This window comes from Ziziphus jujuba, chromosome 7, assembly GCF_031755915.1.
Source record: "Ziziphus jujuba cultivar Dongzao chromosome 7, ASM3175591v1".
NCBI classification, from domain to species: Eukaryota; Viridiplantae; Streptophyta; class Magnoliopsida; order Rosales; family Rhamnaceae; genus Ziziphus; species Ziziphus jujuba.
Window position 1 is genome coordinate 24,644,463 of NC_083385.1, and position 21,490 is coordinate 24,665,952.

The 21,490-nt window shown below is 34.1% G+C and overlaps 1 protein-coding gene across 2 annotated transcripts; it reads right to left on the reverse strand.

Moving 5' to 3' along the window:
- Window positions 1-5,032: 5,032 nt before the first annotated feature.
- LOC107425599 (phosphatidylinositol 4-kinase beta 1) lies at window positions 5,033-21,157 on the reverse strand. 2 transcript variants are annotated; one of them, XM_048478745.2, is made up of 17 exons: window positions 21,009-21,152; window positions 19,107-20,836; window positions 15,588-15,779; window positions 15,415-15,463; window positions 14,646-14,778; window positions 14,003-14,534; window positions 13,025-13,105; window positions 12,816-12,935; window positions 12,065-12,134; window positions 10,687-10,784; window positions 10,500-10,604; window positions 10,102-10,155; window positions 8,533-8,676; window positions 8,335-8,388; window positions 8,167-8,241; window positions 6,135-6,218; window positions 5,033-6,015 (listed from the first exon to the last, which is right to left on the reverse strand). In XM_048478745.2, the coding sequence occupies exons 2-17, from the start codon at window positions 20,511-20,513 to the stop codon at window positions 5,914-5,916; spliced, it is 3,300 nt and encodes a 1,099-aa protein (XP_048334702.2). In that variant the 5' UTR covers window positions 20,514-20,836; window positions 21,009-21,152; the 3' UTR covers window positions 5,033-5,913. The 2 variants fall into 2 exon arrangements, with proteins under 2 accessions (XP_048334702.2, XP_015891093.3); XM_016035607.4 differs by having other exon boundaries at window positions 19,107-21,157.
- Between the last annotated feature and the right edge of the window lie 333 nt (window positions 21,158-21,490).

Below are 21,490 nucleotides of genomic sequence, written 5' to 3' on the forward strand. Positions count from 1 at the left end.
GTTGTTCATCATCTTCCAAGCTCAGTATCTGACCACCGGGCTCTTTGCTTGTCTTTGGATGGCTCTATGCAACAAGTTTTGTGACAAGGTACACGGTTCCATTTTGAATCTGTATGGGTGGGGGAGTTAGGACGTAAACGTATAATTCAGGGCGAATGGACTTCTATTTCTCGAGGATATGAAACTATGTCTATCATAACTGACGTTCTGCACCGATGTTCTCAAAAGTTGTTACGATGGAATAAATTTAATTTTCATTACATTACATACCGTTTGAAGCATTGTTATACCTTATTATCAGACCTTCAATGTAAACCTCCCACAGCTGCCAATATTGCACGTCTTCATTAGGTGGAAAGTGAGTTTAACTGCTTACTTGAGAAGGAGGAGACTAGATGGAGACAACGATCAAGAATTTCCTGGTTAAGAGAGGGGGACCAGAATACTCGGTTTTTTCATGTACCTGCCAGTCAACGGCGTGGTAGGAACACAATCAAGGGAATAACTGACCTCAACGGTTCCTGGGTTACGAACCAGCAGGGTATTTTTGGTATTTTTCTAGATTTTTTCAATACCCTGTTTTCTTCGGATGGAACAGAGATAATGAGTGGCCTAAGTTTTGGTCTTCGGGATCGAGTGATAGACCAAATCAATACAACTTTGTGCTAGCCTTTTTCCGCAAAGGAGATTCGTCATAGCTTATTTCAAATGCACCCTTCTAAGGCTCCCGGAGTTGACGGTCTACCAGCTTTGTTTTTTCAGCATTATTGGCCTTCTATTGGGGAACAGGTGACTGTGGCTTGTCTCAAGATCCTTAATGAGGAAGGAGATTTCGGGAACATTAACCATACAAATCAACTCACTGGTTTGTCCCTCACTCCCTGGTTCAGTGGCTACAAATCAACTCACTGGTTTGTCCCTCACTCCCTCTTCAACTATTTCACATTTGTTCTTTGCCGATGACACCATCCTGTTTACACATGCTTCAAAGGCTAATTGTGAGCGTATTCATCAAATTCTCCACTGGTATCAAAAAGCATCTGGGCAGCGAATAACTATGCAGAAGACAGCTGTCACCTTTAGTCCCAATACACCCCAAGATTTTCGAAATTATGTGTCTCAATCTTTTAACATACAAGGTGCTCTTACTCATGAAAAATACTTGGGCTTACCATCTTTCATTGGGAGGAAGAAGATAGAACTTTTTCAGGCTATTAAGGATCGAGTTTGGCGCAAAATGGATGGTTGGAGTGGGAAACTTTTATCCCATGGTGGCAAGGAAGTTCTCATTAAAACTGTTGCACAGGCCATATCCAGTTATACTATGAGTTGTTTTAAGCTGCCGAGAAAATTGGTTCATGATCTAACATCTTTAATCACTCGTTTCTGGTGGGGTTCGCATGGTGGGAAGAGAGGCATTCCTTGGATTATTTGGTTGAATCTTACAAAACCTAAAGCTATGGGAAGACTGGGATTCAGGTCTCTTTAAGAGTTCAATCGTGCTCTTTTGGCTAAACAATGTTGGAGACTTATCAGATTTCCAAATTTATTATTAGCAAAAGTTTTGAAGGCCAAGTACTTTCCAAGTTGCTCTTTTTGGGAGGCATGTGTTGGTCGCCCACCTTCCCATTCTTGGAGAAGTCTTATTTGGGGTCGACGGGTGTTGGAGAGTGGTGGAATATGGCGTGTGGGAGATGGAGAGTCAATTCGCATTTATAAGGACTCTTGGTTGCCGAATACATACTCCTCTAGGATATTATCTCCTCGAATTCTTGGTGAGGATGCTACAGTGAGCTGTTTAATTACAGATTCTGGTGCTTGGAATATGAATCTGGTACGTTCAGTTTTCTCTTCTGATGAAGCTGCAGCCATTCAAACCATTCCAGCTGTTGGTGCTAGTAAACAGGACCGTTTTGCATGGAAGTATACCTCAAATGGTGTTTACACAGTGAAAAATGGTTACTGGGAAGCTTGTAAGATCGGTATTGGAGGCCAGGTTTGTGGTCCAAGTAACTATCTTAGTGTTTCTTGGTGGAGAGCACTTTGGCGTTTATCTGTTCCTTCTAAGGTGAAACTCCTGCTATGGCGTGCATGTCATAATGCAATTCCATGTTTCTTTTCTCTAGCTTCAAGACGTATTTCAGACCATAGGGAGTGCCCTCTTTGTTCTGGTGGAGAGGAAAATGTGATGCATGTCTTTTGGAGATGTGTGGCTGTGAGACGGGTTTGGAAGCAATTTGATTTTTATCAGATCCTTAAAAATGGTGCCTTTGTCTCCTTTGCTGATTTATGCTCTTTTGTTCTTATTCATTTGATGGATTTCCAAAAAGAGCGTTTTGCATGGACATGTTGGTGCGGTTGGAACAATAGAAATGCTTTCATTCATCACAATTTTGTCAGGACAGATGCACAATTGTTGGACAGCATGTTACGCGTTCTACCAAGTGGGAGCCTCCTTATGGTAATAAGTATAAAATAAATGTTGATACCTCTTTAAAGGCTGGTTGTCCAGTTTTAGGCATTGGGGTTGTAGTGAGAAATGCATCTGGAGAGTTTATGGGGGCCCTAGCAAAACCGTTTGAGGCTGCATGGCCTGTGCAATATGCAGAGCTTATAGCTATTCATGAAGCTATTAGCTTTTTTGTGTGACGGCTGGCTTCCGACAAGGGGAAATTGTTAGTGATTGTCTTGGTGCAGTGCATGCTGTGAATTACAAACGCTCAGGACAACTTTTGGACTCGAATTGCTATCTGGTGGAAGACTTACAAAGTATGTTACAAGCTTGTCCTGGTCTTGTCTGTAAGTTTAAGTCAAGAGAAACTAATAAAGTTGCTCATTGTATTGCTAAATATGCAACAGACTTATGTGAGTTTGAGTCGTGGCTTGAAGATGGTCCACAATGGATTTCTTTGTTACTTCAAGCTGAATCTTGTAACTCTGTTGTTTAATTTATGAATGGACCTCTTTATTTCAAAATAATAATAATAATAATAATAAAAGGTGTGTTTGATTCCATGAATTTAATACCATCATATGTTTGTTTCGAACTCGAAAAGCACCCAAAACGAAACATATAAAAACTGCATATTTGAGCAAAGTCGTGTGCAGGTTTAAACTGTGTTGCACAATTTTCCTGCTTTTTTATCTTTTTATAATTTAATTCTACAAAGCTTTTTTTTTTCTGTCTTTTCTTATTTCTTTTTATTTTGCTTTGCCAGGTTGGAATCATGTTAAAATTAAAATAAAAAAAATAAAAAATAAAAAGTTAGAAGTATAATTTTAATTTACCTATCTATTGGTGAATATAATATTTTTCAAAAAAATATAATTAATTTTTTAAAAGTGAAGATATTACTAATTTTTATTTTCAACATTAATTTTTTAAACTTCTATTAATCTACAATTTTTTAGATAATGCAATAATTATCACAAATAATAATAAAAAAATAAATTTATTATATAATGGATAATATAATTAACTTTAAAAATTACACGAGAAAATCATGAAAATTTAGAAAAGTAGTTGTTTATTGTTTTGAGGGGTTTTCAGAGGAATAATCAAATTCATTAAATAACTACTAAGAAAATTCAGATTTTATTAACTTACACTTAATTGTTTTAAGATCATATAACTTTATGTAATGCAACTATTATCATGAATAATAATCAAAATTCAATGAAATATTATTATGAATAATGTAATATTATAAAAAAATAACATGAGTATAATTAAAAAATTAATTAAAAATTATTTTTAATAATGTAATTATTTATAAAAAAATTTAGCATAATGATAAAAAAAAAATGGATCTTGTTTATTTTTAGTATCGTAATTATTTTAAAAATATATAAATAATAAAAAATCAATTTTATATAGATAAAAAAAATGTACAAAAATATTTATGATACAATATGATCCTACACTTAATGTTGTACAGTAATATCACAATACAATTAAATACAGTTCAATACATTCTAGTAGAATACAACATAATTAGTATACAACCCTACCTACCAAATGTAGCCCTTTAAAGTTTTCCAAAAATTAAAATTAAAATATAAATTAAAAAATCAATATAAAAATTTTAAAATATTATAGTTTTTCTGAATTAATAAAAAAATAAATTTTTACAATAAATTAATAAAGTAGAATGAAAATTTAGAAAGTGACAAAACGGTTTTAAGAATAAAGCTTTAAAAAAATAATTTATATAGATTTTTTTTAAAGATTTTGCATCTTTTAAAAAAAATCAAAAGATTTTAGTGCTTTACATTTCTTTTTTCTTGATTTTCTATGAAAAATAATATATAATTTCTTAGATTTTTAAAAAATTATTTAGAGGAAAAAAAAATACTTTTTCTTTTAGTTATGCATTGCATGTGGGGATCTTTAAACTATAGCAAAATTGCATTTTGATCCCTCATAATAAATTTTGGGATAACAAATTATCAAGAAATGACACTAATAATGCAACAGAAAAATGGAAATAGTAAGCAGCAAATAACTAAATTTTATTTAACATGTAATCCCTTGCAAACATCCGCACCTGATAATTATTCTTTAGCACCAACTTACTCTTTGATCCCTTCTAATAACAAATTTTTGGATAAAAAATTGCAAGGAAACAAAGCTAGCACTGCAACAGGAACATGAACTTAGGAAGAAAAAATGCCCCAAAAAATTTAAAAAAAAAAAAAAAAATAGGAACCTAAATGTAGAGTTTGAAGACCTGCAAATAACTAAATTAACACTTCGACACTTGCAGACGTCCGCGCCTAATAATAATCATTATTTAACACCAACATATTAATACAGCCACTGGTTATTGAAAAATAATCACTTTCACTAGTGAGAAAATATCTTAGGAGATGGAAATCGAAGTAGGTTGGGTCATCAAGGCTGCTCATTAACTGAACCAATTAGGCAAACATACCAAATTATTAACCCAAGCAGGAAAATCATATAACAGCCACAGAATTGTAGACGATTATCCTAGTAGAATCAGGCAGCTTGGTTAAAACGAAGAGGCCATTAACTCAAAACATCCATAAATAAATAAAATAAATAAGAACCTAGTATATACAAGCAGGTTGTGTACGTTCATACTAATACCAGCCACCGCAGAGATCAAACAGGAATCAGAAGTCAATGCCACCAAAAACTCACACATTAGAAGATATTCCAATCAACAAATTTTTACTGTATAAAATGGGGATCAATTACACATGATACAATACAATCATATACTAATTTTCATGAATTTTTGTTTGCTACCACAACTTATATTATGGAAGAATCAAACGCCTGGCACAGCTTAGTGCGGAAAGGAACAGAGGCTACCTTCCTAACGATGGAGCCTGTCCAAAGGCTCCGTTGCTGAAGACTAATCAATTTCAATGGAAAATCGAAGATTTACAAAATCACTAAACCTGGCTCCTGCAGATCATTAATCAGTGTAAAGATGTTGCAATCAGACACACCCAGGCAAAATGGTTCCCAATGCCATTGCGTTTCTGGTCTGTCCTCTGAATTGAAGTAACTCTGTACAGTGTATTCTGTCTTATGATGATAGGACGGCCGGATGACCTTGTGCGCCAACCAACCAGCTGAGTTCATATTACACGAAAACAAAGGGAAAAAAAATGAAAAATGAAAACCCTGCTGAAGTAAATTCAGCCTGCTAGACTTCCTGAGTATTTCTGCCGATACAATTACAAATTCCTCACACTGAGAAAAACAGGCCACAACTCACTATCAACAATCCTTTTCACCTCCAATAAAACTCAGAAGCCATCCAACAGTGAACCAATTCCACTTGCATCACAATGACTTGCTTATGCAATTTGGATGATTACAATCTTACTGAGCTGGCTTCGTTGAACAGAATCATGTGATATCAATGAAATTTAACCTCACAATATTCCATTCAAAACCCTCTGGTAGTAATCATACTGCCGTGTCCGCCATGCATCCAAGCTGCTGCTAATCAGGGAAAGCACCAAGGAGACACATTGCTGATGGAAAAAAAGGTCATATATTTATGTATTATTGTACTACCATAGCAATAAGAAATAGTATTACCAAACGTAAAAGAACAACAAGAAATAGTACAAAAAAAGATTATATTACAAACCTCTTCTGTTAAACTTAGATGGAACCGTTTCCTTAGGTTCTGTATTGTCCGCAGACCACCTTTAAAGCACGGGAAACCAGAGTCCTAATCCAAACAACCAAAACAGTAACATGAGCATGTGTGCGTCAACAAATCCACCAGCTACTAGTAACCAACCAACCATGCCAAATGCATGCACATTGTATCATAAGAAAACAATTCGAAATGAAAATAACTGCAGTTTTATCATATAATATATATATATAAAGAGTTAGTCTCTCATCACAAAATCCTTGACTTAGTTAAATAAGGGATGCTTATGTGGCAAAAAATTAGCCATCAGATAAAATGATAATTTATTTTTGAATTCAAATCTAAATCATTCCTCATATTAAGTTAGTGTTTCCCTAACTAGAGAATTATTGTATATATACATACAGTGTACATGCACACACACACACACACACACACACACACACACACACACGCACGTGCACACACACAAAATATAGAGAATGTATTTTATACTCTTTCTTTCCTTTTTTTCTTTTTAAATATCTTTTCGTTCCGTTATTACTGTATAGATGATAGAATTACCCATAAAGGGATTTTTTTTCATTTTGTTTCTATTATTTCCCAATTGCGACACCAAGCACTAAAATCAGGCTCAAGGTTGCGGATAGGGGCTTTCTTCCCTTTTTTTTCTTTTTAAGGCAAAAGAACACCAGGCTTTCTTTCAAAATGGAACACCTATTACCTTTCCCTGGATTAATGGGATGGTGAGAAGGAGGTAATGCATATATGTCTAAATTAGTTGTTTTATAAATCCATATTCCAAGGGCTTATATTATTTGAGTACAAGAAGAAATTACTACACCCAATTGCACTCAAAAGGTAAACTAAGTAATGTGCACAAAATCTCTGACACTAGGCACCCTTGAGAATTATCAAACCATGACTAGCATTCAACGCTGTTAAAAGTATCTATTATTGTGAAAACTTATTATGGTATTAAAATATGGTCCAAATTGGAAAATAAATTTGCTTATGCTTACGTGGAGAAGGTACTTAGTATCATTATTAAGCTACAACATGGTAAAGCTAGAAGTATAAAGATTTCATTATAAAACAACTTCACTTCCATTTCTTGAAAGCTTCCAAGAAGTTTGATGCCACCAGCATGGCTCAAAATTCTTGTAAAAATGCAAAGTTCTCACCCCATGTTCAGGAGGAGAACACAGCAAGGGTGGATACAGTAGGAGGGAAAGAAATTGGGAAACAAATAGTTTTTCTTTTCTTCATCCCTTGTGTTGTTTGGTATTATATTATGGAAGAAGAGGAAGTATCATTTCTGATCTTTGGTATAGGAGGTAAAGCCATAAGGAAAGAAAACATTTTTATTGGCAATATTATCATTTTTACTCAATGTTAATGCTTACAATAATTATAATTTTTTCTCTTCTTCCTCCAATGCATCTAGTTTTTGAAGGATTGGTTTTGGTCGTTTTGGAAGAATTCAACATCCCTTCCCTCCAACATAACAATGAATTTATTCTTCATCCCCTCTTGTCGCTCCACCCCCACTTTTAAGAGAAAATTTCTACATTTATTGAAGCAGCTTTGGAGTTTAGAAGCAATGGACAAGAAACAGCACCCAAATCCTTTTCAAGCCATATAGATTTGTGTTTCCCACATGGCTAATTGCCAATGTTATCAGCCTCTCTCTCTCTCAGCAGAATATCTCAATTATAAATTATACCTTCCAAAGCCACCAGGTGTTTTATGATTTTCTCACCCAATAACAAGCATCTAAAATCAATTTTTTAGATGGTGGAAATTTAGTGTCTCTAGTTTAGGAGAAAAAGTACTCAGTACAACCCTGTGTATTAGTTTATCAGGTAGAATTCTTTAGAATAACGTTGTTGTTTTAAGTTTTTTATGTTTTTTATGTTCTTTCTTATAGGACAAATAGATGTAGGATAAGCTTCTTTTTTTTTTTTTTTATATATAGACTTTAATGTTTAGATATTGGGAAAGTTCAAGCTGGTGTTACCTGCAACATCTCAACAAGAAGAATAACTCTCTCCGCATGCTTACGACATGTAAGGAAGCCTTGAATGCATAAAACCTGAATTGGTATAGGAAGAATTGTTAACATAGAAAAACATATATAGACTTAATCAAGCAAAAAAGCAAAACAGAATGTCACTTCTATTGCTACCTTAAAATAATCAAAAAACTCGCTTGGAACTCCCTCCGCATCTGAATCCATTACCTGGAGCAATAACAATAATCAAATTAGTACATACTACAAACATACTGGTACCATCCAAAGATGCGAAATATACAGGCACCTCCAAGGATTGTAAACATAATATAGAAGAAGATAGAGTGTACGACCATAAAATCACCATCTTACCTCTAGAAGTTCACGTGTTAACTTGAATGGAGCACTCTCAAAATTTACTCCACCAGGAGAGTTAGAGAGCATGAAACCAAAATCAATATGTATTATATGGCCTTCTTCATCCATTAAAAGATTTCCATTATGCCGATCCTTAACCTATACAAGAACAAAAAGACCAATGAAGATAAGACATTTTACTTTTTAATGATTATTATTTTGTAGTACAGGAGATCAAGGGAAAGTAAAGGTCATAATCTACCAAAAACGAATGTATAAATAAGGTCATAACAAATTAACGGTTCATACTACTTTATGAACAGGAGCATACCTCATGTACATAAGTTACCACTAGATATTATTTGGATAGGCATGAATAGATAATGCTTTTAATGTATAATTATTTAACATGTACCAGATATCATTGTTAATAAACAAAAATGGCATTATAAAGCCGTATTCTCAAGAAAGACACATGTATGCTTCTCCCATCACCTCATAATCATCTATCTCATATCATTCATAAAAATTAATTTTGGCTAGAGTTATTATAACATAATTATTGTTTTTCTTTACATTTGTAGCTTTCATGATCAAAATGGAGAAAATTGGGTACATAAAATGATTATAAGAAACAATTCAGGTGTCAAATCTTCCCATCAATGCAATGTCGGAAAATTTAAGTTTTGTTAGAAGCAAAACAAATCCCAGTGACACATTTGCATGTGATGACAAGTGTCGGATGACCAGCCAACACAGATAAAGCAACAACCATAGAAGTGTAACTCTTAGATGTTTTTCTCTTGACAATATTTTATCAAACACAGAAGTTTAGTTGGACAACAGTTTGACTAGCTGTCTACGGTACAATAAAGCACCTATAATAAAAATTCCTGCTTTCCATCCTGGTACAGAGATTCACAAATCATGACAAAACAACAAGTGATATTGTTGCAACACCACCTGCAATCCAAAATTGACAAAGTGCATGTTTCATACCAATAGATGCCTGGACATTTATGTTCCCATCTTAAGGGATATCAAAGTGATCATGCACAATTTATGGAATCAGCCTGGGCTGAATTGCAACCCATTTTATTGGGGGCTTATGCTGGACAAAAGAACACCCATGCAGGGTAACTCATTTTAGTCACTTTGCATTAACAGATATTTGGCTAATTATCAGTCACTGGAATCATTTCTTGATTGCATTTTAATTAAAACCATCTCCTTGTACCATGGTAACATAAAAAGGGTACTTTTCCTCTTTTTCTGCGAAATTTATTACAACTTAAAAGTAAAGAAGGGTACTCCCAATTCCTCCACACGTGAAATCAAGTAAACCAATATATAGGCAAGTTGACTAAAAGAGTAAAAGACACACAACTTCTATTCTTACATGTTTACAATATCACATACAAAAACATTAGGATATTCAAAAACTAGCCAGACGCCTTGAATATCCATTTTGCTTTTTTTGAAGTTTTTTGAAACTTCCATCTCTGTGGGCTATTTGCATATGCATGTACACTGTTTGAGAGTAAAGGAGAGAGAGTGAGGGAGAATGAAGAAAGGGTAACATACCTGTAGAAGGTAGCAAACTAAAGAATACCCAGCCATACTTTCGACAAAATTCCTCTGCAACAAAGAATTTTAAGAGTGAGGGGGAAATAAAAAGCCATTAATGACAACTGGTGTCAAAAATTATGTACCAAGAGAAAAATTCAATTCAAATCTCATTCTTCAATTTTCATTCATTAAATATAACAAGGAGGCATGATTTTGTTGACCCTAAGCAGTTTCAGTTTTTCACTTTTTCTGGTTAGACAAAAGAAATTTACTGGATATGACTCACAAATAAGAATGCACAACTCATATCTATGGTAATCACAAATTGTTTTTGTGAGCAACGTGATTATGAACATGCTCCGCTAACAACCATACTATCCAAAGGACACTGCTTCGATGCAGGAGCAAGTTACCTGGGCAAGCTTAAAAGTAGGAGAGTTTTCTTGATACTTGGCAACAAAGAAGTCACGTAAGCTACTAATGTTAGGATATCTACTTTTGATAGAATGGAGTGAAGCCTGGAAACAACAAAGACAATATTATAGAAAGCTAAAAGTAGACATACACAAATCACTTTGAGATATAAAGACAGAGAATTACCGTATCTGGAATTGTTTCAATTAGTGCTGTGTAAGAAGAAGTAACCAGGACTTCATATGGACGCAACCACAGCGGAAGACCAGCTTCTTGGAATATATCTAACATCAAAACCCAATTATTATACGCTTTACAGGTTTTCCAAAAATAAAAAGCCCTTAAATAAGATAGAAACAATTTATTGGAATACTCTGGCATCAAGCACCATAATATAGGTCCCAACCATGTAGACACAGTGGTTGGCTACCATGTCTGCTTTGTTTTCCTTAACTTAATTTTGGAACATAAAGAGAGAACCAAGAACAGCTTGGCATGCAATTAGGAACAGGCAAGGATTAAAAAATCAAAATCAAATAGGATAGTCAAATCCTAACTATATGACACTAAAAGGCTGGGAATGCTCAGTAGGAGATGAAGAATTCATCCTAACGCAGTCAAGGCTAAATATTTAAACTAGTACTTCAAGAGACAAATTTCTGTAATGAAATTACAATAACACTAGAGTCACCAAATTTATTTACTAAACTTAGAAGAATTTAAGAATACTTGTAGCCCAAAATAAAATTTTGAGGAAGCCAAAAAACTGATCACCCTAAGTTGACTGAGAAAACTTTAAAGCATTATGGAGATTCCCATCGAGTATAAATGAAGGATAATTCAATAAGCATGCAACCTAAAATAACAGCAGATGTAACAGAGCAATAACTTATTTGCTCAACATATAGAAAATAAGCAACTACTCAATATTTAGTCCCTAAACCAAATAACTAAATTTGTGCAAGCAGAGATCAAGAAATATATATATATATATATATATATTTTTTCATGGTATTACATTTTATTAAAAGAAATAAGAACAACTTTTTGCACAATGTAGTGCTTAATATTTTTAATTCTTGTACAATCTTATATTAGATCTTTTACATGGTAAAGAAAAAAATAATGCATATGCTTGTGCATGATATTGTTATTTTCCACATATTTCGAAATTTGGCCCCCTCAATGTTAATCTCCTGGGTCAGCCCCTAACAATAACCTATTGTCCTAGCATCATGACACAGAAATATTAATTACTTTAACACTACAGGCCAACCACATAAGTATTAGTTTGACTTCGAGAACTATGCTGTTACATGTTTTAGAGCAATACCATTTGAGCTCTCTGTACTTCATACAAAAAATAAAAACAATAAAGTATAAATATTAAATAAATGCAAAAGGTTCAAGCAACGGCCAAAAATGGATAAGTACAGAATTTTTAAAAGAAAAAATAAGGATTAAAAAAATTAAGGAAAATAAAATAAACGAAATGAATAAGAAGGGATAAAAATTCATAACAAAAATTACAAAATTTGAAAGGGAAAGCAAAAGGAGAACCTACCATAAAAATGAGAAATAAGTTGCACAGCAAGGTGTTCCTGCCTACAATCATCACCACTTTTAACAATAACCTACGTGAAACAAAATGATTTTTGTTGATGCTATAGTCAGTATAACACCTAACACAAACAGTTACATATGGAAATTTAACCTAAAGCTCTAAAATGAAAACCCATTCATGACTGACTATCATCAACTTAGGTATCAAAAGAGAGAGAGAGAGGAAACAACAACTAGCCATTAAAAACATGCTGCAATGTGTTTTTTCAATACAACTTAAATGCTGAAAAATGTCCCGATATTTCTTCGGTATCCATATTTCCCCAATATTTTTGCAACACCCAGAAAAAATAAATAAATAAATTTAAAAGCAAATATTTAAATCAGTAGTCTCAAGCTTCCATGATACATGAATATTTCAGCGATGTTAATGCTACCAGAATTTTGAACCTCGAATGAGACTAAGGTATGTAGTAATCCTATTTTCCAAAAAACAAAAAACAAAAGGGTATGTGGTAACCCACTAAAACCTAATTTAATAAGATTTTTGGCTGTTATTCTTTTCATAATTATGCATGTGCATGCACGCATATACTAAGCACTGCAAATGCAACCAGGTAAAAATAAAATACAAATCTAAGCCATATCTTATTCACATTATTCCAAAGCCATATCTTGTTCACATTATTCCAAAGCCATATGATAGCAGATTTTAAGCATAAGAAAGGCAATTTAGTAAATGTATAACTTACAGAGCGCAAATCCCAACCAGGTACTTTTCCATAGACTGAAGCTTTGCGTATTCTCTCTTTCTTTACCTCCCAAAGTTCACCAGACAAGGCATCACTGGCCTTGGGAGTACCCCCATTAGCCTGTCAAGATGTTTGAAATTTATCATATAAGAAGTCCAATATTTCCATAATACATAAAAAAAACAGTATCATGAAGATTTGAAATTCACCCTTGGCTGTGCATCTGATGAATCCTGACCAGCCCCTTTTAAAGGAAGTCCAGGAGGTGCTTCCCCTTTTGCTGCAGCGGCCTGTAGAGTTTCAATATTATTAAAAACCAAAATAGGAAATGTGTACTGAAAAAGAATGAAAAGAATATTCCTCATGTAATGTTACACCTGATGCATCTTTTATATAATAACTTAAATCTGTGCACAAACACATTAGAGGAAGCATCTAAAACTGAAATTAGCATGCTAGCAACTACAAATACAAGTAAAGAACTTCGTGCAGATTTGAGGAGAAAAGAATTCAGAATGTCACCAAAATAGTCAAGAAAACAAAAGATCCTTTAATTTCAAGCTGCATTGCCCCACTCCAAAGCACCAACTTTACCCTTTATAAAATGTGCTACTGATGCAAGGATCCAGCTGTAATACAAGTACCGGAAAACATTTTGCTTACCAGGATATATCTTAGCAATCTCTTGGTACCAAAGAATTACAAAACCAAGACAAAAATCAATTTAAAAATGTTTGGAAGAAACAAATTTAGTTTCATAAGTTTAGATATTAAACCAAATGTAAGTGATAAAATAATTTTCTTGTCAATGTTAAAGTAGCTTAATAATGAAGCAGGCTAATGCTATTTTTCATAGTAGAAAAGTAATAGGGAAAAGCAAAAAGTAATAAATAGAAATAATGAATTTCAGTTGCCACAGTTCGGTTACAAGAAAATTATAAAAAAGATTATTTATTACTTAAAACAAGAATAACACATACGATTAAGAAATTTAGTTTTCCAGTAAAACAAGTGTGAAATTCTTTCTTCCTCTGTTTTCTTTTCCTTAGTAGAATCCTTATGTCCCTATGTGAAATCAACTAACACATGTTGTGAGATCAGCTAACAAATGTTTTAAGCAAGAGGAATCAATAACTTTATTCATTTCAAAAATAATAATTGCAACAAAAGATCAACCAAAGATCTACCTTTACTTCCTCCATAGCTACTGTACTTGGCACTCGGCGGTGTTCCTTTCGTCGTGGTGGTCCTTGATCCTCAACGTCATCCATTCTAACACCAGGATCAGCTGTCAGCACCAACCTTACACACTCCAAATCATAACCATGTGGTGCTCTTGATGTATGAGTTACAGCGTCTCCATCTTGATGACTCTTGGATACAATCTGCAAAGGAACTGAAGCAGACTGTATACTACTGCAAGATATGCCTAGGCCTGAATCAGATATTTCAACATCCTCTGACTGGGAATGTAATAGCTTCTCCACAGACAATTTTACACTAACAAATTTCACTTTTGCCTCAGACATATGTGACATTGCCTGGTCAATTGCTTGAGCAGTAGAACTTGACATCCTATCATTACTATTGCGATACACCTCCTGGACAGTCCATAATGGATATGCCCAAGGAGGTGGTTTTGTCAGAAGTGCATCTCCATTTGCCAATGGAATCCCTCCTCTTGAAAGCTTTTGGGAGCTGGATGAGTCCTTTGGATTACTGAGAGGAGGGTGAGAAGAATATGCATCAGTTTGAATAGTTTCAAAAAAAACTTGTTCGAGTCACAGTGGAAAAGAAACTATGCTATTGGCAACCCATAGAGATGAATACCTTGGAGTGTCACTTTTCAAGACTTCTACACAGATCAGGTAAGGTGCTTTTTCCCTAGAATTCAAAAGAACAGCTTCATCTTCAGGTATGTGAACCACACGATACATCCCCTTTCCCATTGGAAAACAAACTCCTAAACAAATAATCATCAAAATCAAAATAAGAGCCTGGAGTAGATGCAGCTACAAATTTCCAGCTACCATTAACTCTATATGTTAACAACAAATTGCATTAAGTCAAACTGCTTTCAATTACAATAAAGGCTAAGCAAAATTCAGAAAAGTAGGTCACAGATTCTCTCAATTTCTTAATGTTGGACTTCTACATGTATACGAAAGAATCTGTTCATAACCATGTATCCAAACCTTGAAAAAGAACCCAAGAAAACGAAGCAGGGGACTTACAAATGGCCTAACCTCTATTGGCAATCCTCATGTTCAATTAAACAAATTTAAATTTTCAAGTTTCAATTCTTCAACCTTTCATACTTTTTTCAACCAAACTTTTGTAGTATCCTGCATTCTGAAAATAATATTCTTGGCACAGAGAATAAATGGCGTTGAAGCCAATGTGAGTGTGCATTGTTTTCATAAAAAATATTCAGGCCACATTCTGTAAAACAAAATGTAACTTCCAATCCAAACTACTTCACCTAGCATAATACTAAACAGTAATAAAAAAAAATTTTTAAAAAAAAAAAAAAAAAAAAAAAAGGACATAATACAAACAGCATTATGCCAGCCTCTATGGTAATTTACTAAAGAAGTACCTCCGCTATTTTGCGCCTCAGCAATATGCAGATTGATCTCTGCAAGTGACTAGAAACACAAATGAAAACCACATGTCACACATTCAAATGGATATACATAAATGTGTATGCATGAATGTCCATGCGTATAATATAATTGTAACATGGAATACACTAGAAAATATATAAACAACCTCACGAAGAGCACTTTTACGATCTTCAATTGGAAATACATCCACCAACCCATATGAAGTCTCGCATAATGATTGCACAAAGTCCAATGACTCGTGATAAGCCCCTTTGCGGAATTGGGATGCCGTGTTATTTGGAAGAGGTGGCTTTGCATTTGCTTTTTCATTCCGTTGCTTTGGTGAACCAGGATGCTTCTGCCAAATATAAGAACAACTAATCAATTAAACTCATTATAATTTATAAGATATGCATGCATGCAATTGATGAAAATGACTTCAAGATGTGAAATACAATAAAACAAATCCCTTCAGCTCACATAATGACCTCGGTGTACGATGCCTAGAGGTTCAGGCCATTTCATGCTATGACAGCGGGCTTATATTTGGACTGTATCAGTTCATCACCAGAAAATCTAAAAACCAAAAATTTTGAAAGGCTAACACATTAATTTGATTGAATTGAAGGTTTGGATATCCTGACATGTTCATTAAATTGTGTTAAACTTGGAAAAATTCAATCCAACACCCACCATACCTACCCATGTCCGAAATTTGGATTCTAGACAATATCTTCTTCCCATAAAAACTAAATCCTGGCATCTAGTTTTGAAAATTACATCATGCCAATATAGACACACATATAAATATATCCATAAGAAACAATTTTTTATCAATAGAACATTCAATTAGTGGATTTTATAGCATAAAGAATTACAATACACCCATAAGATTGCAAGCATTGAGTTAGTAGTCACTTAGAAGGATTTCAATTCCATCTCTTCTTGGTCCTTTTAACTTCTTTTGAAATCTGAATGATATGGAATCTTCTGATTTGTTCTCTCTATTGACTTCTATTGATGTTGCCATTCTTATAAAAAATAAAAAATAAATAAATAATTCTAAATAAAAGATTATTGACCTTAGATTTATCTAAGGCTTTGCCTTGTAGATTTTACTTTGTTATCTTGATTAATATTCATCCAATAATAATATTTTGATCCTCCTTCGTAATATTTAAAGTGTGTCTACAAAATTCAGGCGTTTGCTTGGCTTCTAGCTCGTGGGAAAAATTTACACCTAATTTTATCCACAAGAAAAGACCAACTAATCTTTTGCATTGTTACATGGCAGTCAATCTTGTTTCTAGACAAAAAAGGAAGCTGGATTCTCTTCGACTTTTCCAAAACCAGTTTCGTCAGTGACGATTGCTTCTTTGAAGTGTTTCAGAGGAAGTAGAAAAGGGAAGAGTAATGGAAATGCGCAACTAACTGAGACTCTGTTTGAAAGAAATCATAGATTGTTTGAAGATAGTTACCACGATGTAATATTCATGTGAGTTAGGGTTCAATTTTTAAATTTTCTATGGACATCAACTTCTAAGGGATATAATAAATCACTATTTTATGCTTCAGTGATGATTAAAGCATTATTTGAGATTTAGCCTAAATCTTGATGATTTATTTTCTTTGAGAGGATTTCTCATCCTCATAAGACTTTTTAATTTTGTTTACAATAATAAAGCTTAGTTTCTGATCATAACTTAAATTTTAAAAAAATAAATGGCACCCTAAATTAAAATTCTTCTAAAAAAATTATTTCTATGAATGTTTTTAAAAGCACATTTTTCAGTTAGAATGCTTTAGATTTTAAGTTTAATTTCACCAAATATGTTTTATGCATTTTGACTATCCTACTTGCTTCCACAAGGAAAAGGTCTGAGAACAACTAGATCCACCATTGTAGATACCAAAATATGCGCCTTTCCTTTTTCCTTTTGAAATATGTATGTGTATATATGTAATAGAAAAAGAATACAACAAGAGATCAAAATAAGCACCCAATAATAAATGCAATCTCCTAAAATCATTTTCATCTTTATTATATGTATATATGATATTTAGTTCAATGACCATATAAATGTCCTGTAAAATTTTCACTCTAGTGTTTTTCTCACATATAGTTATCTTCTTTTTTTATTTTAAGAAACATAAGTATTTAATGTTACAAAAGAAAATTACATGGGATCTTTCCATATCAATTAAGAGAATTGAGAAAGGGGGGTTTTTAAACTCATGAAGAAGCCTTCAGTGATGCCAAATATTTATTTCTATCCCAAAAGTACTCAAAATTTTCAAATCTATCTTGAAATACAGAAATACTTGGTTATTCCACTTTAACCATTTAGCAACAATCACAACTTCCCACTATATTTGTTCATTAGAAACAACTAAATCCTTTCTGGTCTTTTTATGGAGTAACATGGAATAAAGATATTGATTTATATGTCAGTATTTCATCTTCTTTCTTCTAGAAACAGCCAGTCAACCTTTTACTAATTTTTATGCTTATCTATCCTCCTATTCCTAAATTATCTATCTAAAGAAAATAATGATAGTACTTCATAATTACAAAATTTGCTGTGTGCTAACACTTGAATTACAAAGAAGTGACAATAAGACTCCTCTCACAATTACAACCTCTGCTCTCACCTAGCAACTTCATTACTAAAGAAGTGGCAGCATGACTCCCACAAAAAAGGAAAAGCCACTTCAAATGCTACAATTGAAAGATATCATAAAATATATGCATGTCAACCTAATTCCTATGCAAACTTCTTTTGCTGATAAACACATAAAGAACACCAATTATCTGCAAATATACATCATTTCAATTTCCAATGGTAGATAAATGGTTGGCAAACATATCGACATGGTAGAGAAACAGCATTAACATTATCTGTTAAATTCAATAGAAATGCTGTGTCATTAAAGTTTTAATGAACATTTCACCATGAAAAATTCTGTAACTATAACAAAATTCTGACTAAAAGTTTAAAAGATTGTCAACAAACTAGACTCCTCTCATAATTACAACCTCTGCTCTCACCTAGTAACTTCATTACTAAAGAAGTGGCAGCATGACTCCCACGAAAAAGGACAAGCCACTTCAAATGCTACAATTGAAAGATATCATAAAATATATGCATGTCAACCTAATTCCTATGCAAACTTCTTTTGCTGATAAACACATAAAGAACACCAATTATCTGCAAATATACATCATTTCAATTTCCATTGGTAGATAAATGGTTGGCAAACATAACGACACGGTAGAGAAACAGCATTAACATGATCTGTTAAATTCAATAGAAATGCTGTGTCATTAAAGTTTTAATGAACATTTCACCATGCAAAATTCTGTAACTATAACAAAATTCTGACTAAGAGTTTAAAAAGATTGTCAACAAACTAGATTCAATGAGACAGAACCGGATTGCATATTCCATAATTATTTATTCAAAATGGTCAGAAATAAGGAAATTTCTCAAAGTCTCGGTATACGATTAAGAGTGCTGATGTCAAAACATGTTCAATACGGAATTATAGATTTTAACACAACCAAACAAATAAGCTCGTAGAGTCATAACCACTTTTGAGAATTGCATAAATTCATATTGTATTAAAGTGAAAGCACTTTCACTTGCAGTTCAGCAACAGGCAGAAAAAAACATAAACTGATTACCTCTTTATTCTTCTTTGAACCAAATAGCTCGGAGTCTTCAACTGAACGATCTCGATCTCTAAACAGTTTGCGGAAAAAATTCTCAGTTCCTGGGCTACTTTCAAACAAGCCACCACTGTTATTGCTGTCATTCGTAGCATTACTTTTACCATCTTCTGGATGCACTCGGAATAACCTTCGAAATATCGAAAATTCAGAAGGTTCTTCTTCCTCTCCATTAGCACTCCATTCTTCAGTCTTATCATTACTATCTTTCTTGTCCTCAAATTTATCCTTAAAGAATTTCTTGAAGAACCCTTCTTTTTCATCATCTTCAACAGATTTGGAACATTCTTCATCTTCATTCCTATCAATCCCATCCTTCTTGTCATCAAATTTCTCTTTGAAAAACTTCCTAAAGAATCCATCTTTTTCATCATCTTCTACTGATTTAGATGATGATCTATCCTCAGCATCGCCCTTGCTATCACGAAACAATCTCTTGAAAAAACCTTCAGAGCTCGAAGTCAACTCCTCATCATCACCTTTACTATCCCTTAAAAGTCTCTTAAAGAATCCATCTTTTTCAGAATCATCATCATCCTTCTCTGCTGATGACTTCCTAAACAGCTCTCTAATCTTCAATCCCGTTTCATCATCACCTTTAGAATCCCTCAAGAGCCTTTTAAAGAACCCATCCTTTTCATTGTCATCATCATCTTTATCAACTGACTTCCTAAAGAGCAATGCATCTCGGACCTTTGGTCCGGGTATAAATTTCTTAAAAATCTTGTTCTCATCAGGAGATAACTGACCATCCTCCTGCACATTGTTCCCGGAGGTAGGCGAGAAGGACAATGACCTCTGTGCAGGTGGTGAAGATGTTAGTGATAATAACTTCTGTTTTGATGATAATATCCTATTCAAAACTAGGTTCTTGTTTCCAGGGCTACTCAACTCGGTTTGAGACCTTAACAGAAGTGGCCACTCACCCATCAATGTGGCTGCAATTTGACACTTTTCTTGAATCCTACTAATCCCTTCATTATCATCAGAGTCCTCAAGCTCTGCCAACAAGAACCAGTGCACTTTCAAAGCAATCTTAAGCGACTTGGAGCACATATCAATGACAAACTTATCCAAAGATGGGCTTGGCTTATGCACCAACATATAACATATCTGAAACAAATAGCTCTCAATACCAGGCAATGGAAGAGTATACATTCTATTGCAGAGGTAGTCTCGCACACCTGGATGTTCATGCTTATACAAATAGCTAACAGCGATCCACTCACAGAAGAACGCGGAGTCGAAGAATCGAATGAGCCACCCATTCTCACCGGATTCACTCGATGGGTTTCCCCTCGAGGCGATCTCCCGAGGCGATTCGAACGATTCTCCGCGAGTCAGACCCAGAAGCCGCACCATTCTCAATCTACCATCATAAACCCTACCCGCTCTTGAAATGCAATTGAAGAGAAAATCCTAATTTGTTTTTCTCAAAACACTTGGACAAATTCCAAACCAAGATGAATCAAACCACGAACAGCATTTTCCTCAACACAAAACCCCTTGAATCCCTAAAACCTTCATTCGAAAACCCTAATTTTCACCAAACGCGGAGTTCCAGCTCCCCACGGCAATCCAATCCAATAATTCGTTCACTGTTAAAAGCCCCCGAAATCCAGTTCTCCCCCAGAAACCGCAATCCTCGACGAGGAGGCAAAGAGAGAGAAATGAATTCCCCCTTCCTGTTTTTCAAATAACGAGGAGGAAAATGACGAGGGAAAATTGCATAGACGATGGGGAATTTTCCCGAGAAAATTTTGAAATTCAAAAAAAAAAAAAAAAATTAGAGATCGGTTTGTGGTGAGAGTAAATCTGGATGAAAATTCCTAAGAATATAGAAATCCGGGAAATTACGAAGGCGAAAGGAAATGGCCGATTTTTTTTTCCTCAGCTTCTTGGAAACGGCGTCGTTTCGCTGGCGCTGTTGCTGCTGGTGTAACGAGCCTCGACGGTCGACGTTGTTGTTTGAGAGAGAAAGACGAAGGTGAAGGAATTACTACCATTATTATTTTTAATTTATATTTTATTTTATTCAAATTATTTATTTTAATATATTAAAATAAAATAAAAAAGAGAACGCTGCTAACGTGCACCGGGGTTTGAAGACGGTGGTTTTGTGCTTGTGGAATAAAATAAAATAAAAAAGAGAACGCTGCTAACGTGCACCGGGGTTTGAAGACAGTGGTTTTGTGCTTGTGGAATGTGGATGGTGGGGTCCTTCTTTCTTTGTTTTTGTTTTGTTTTTTTCCCTCTTTGTTTTTTTTTTTTTTTTTTTTTTTACCCCAAACACGTAAACTAAAAAACTTATTAGTAAATAAAGAAAACACAAGGGCATT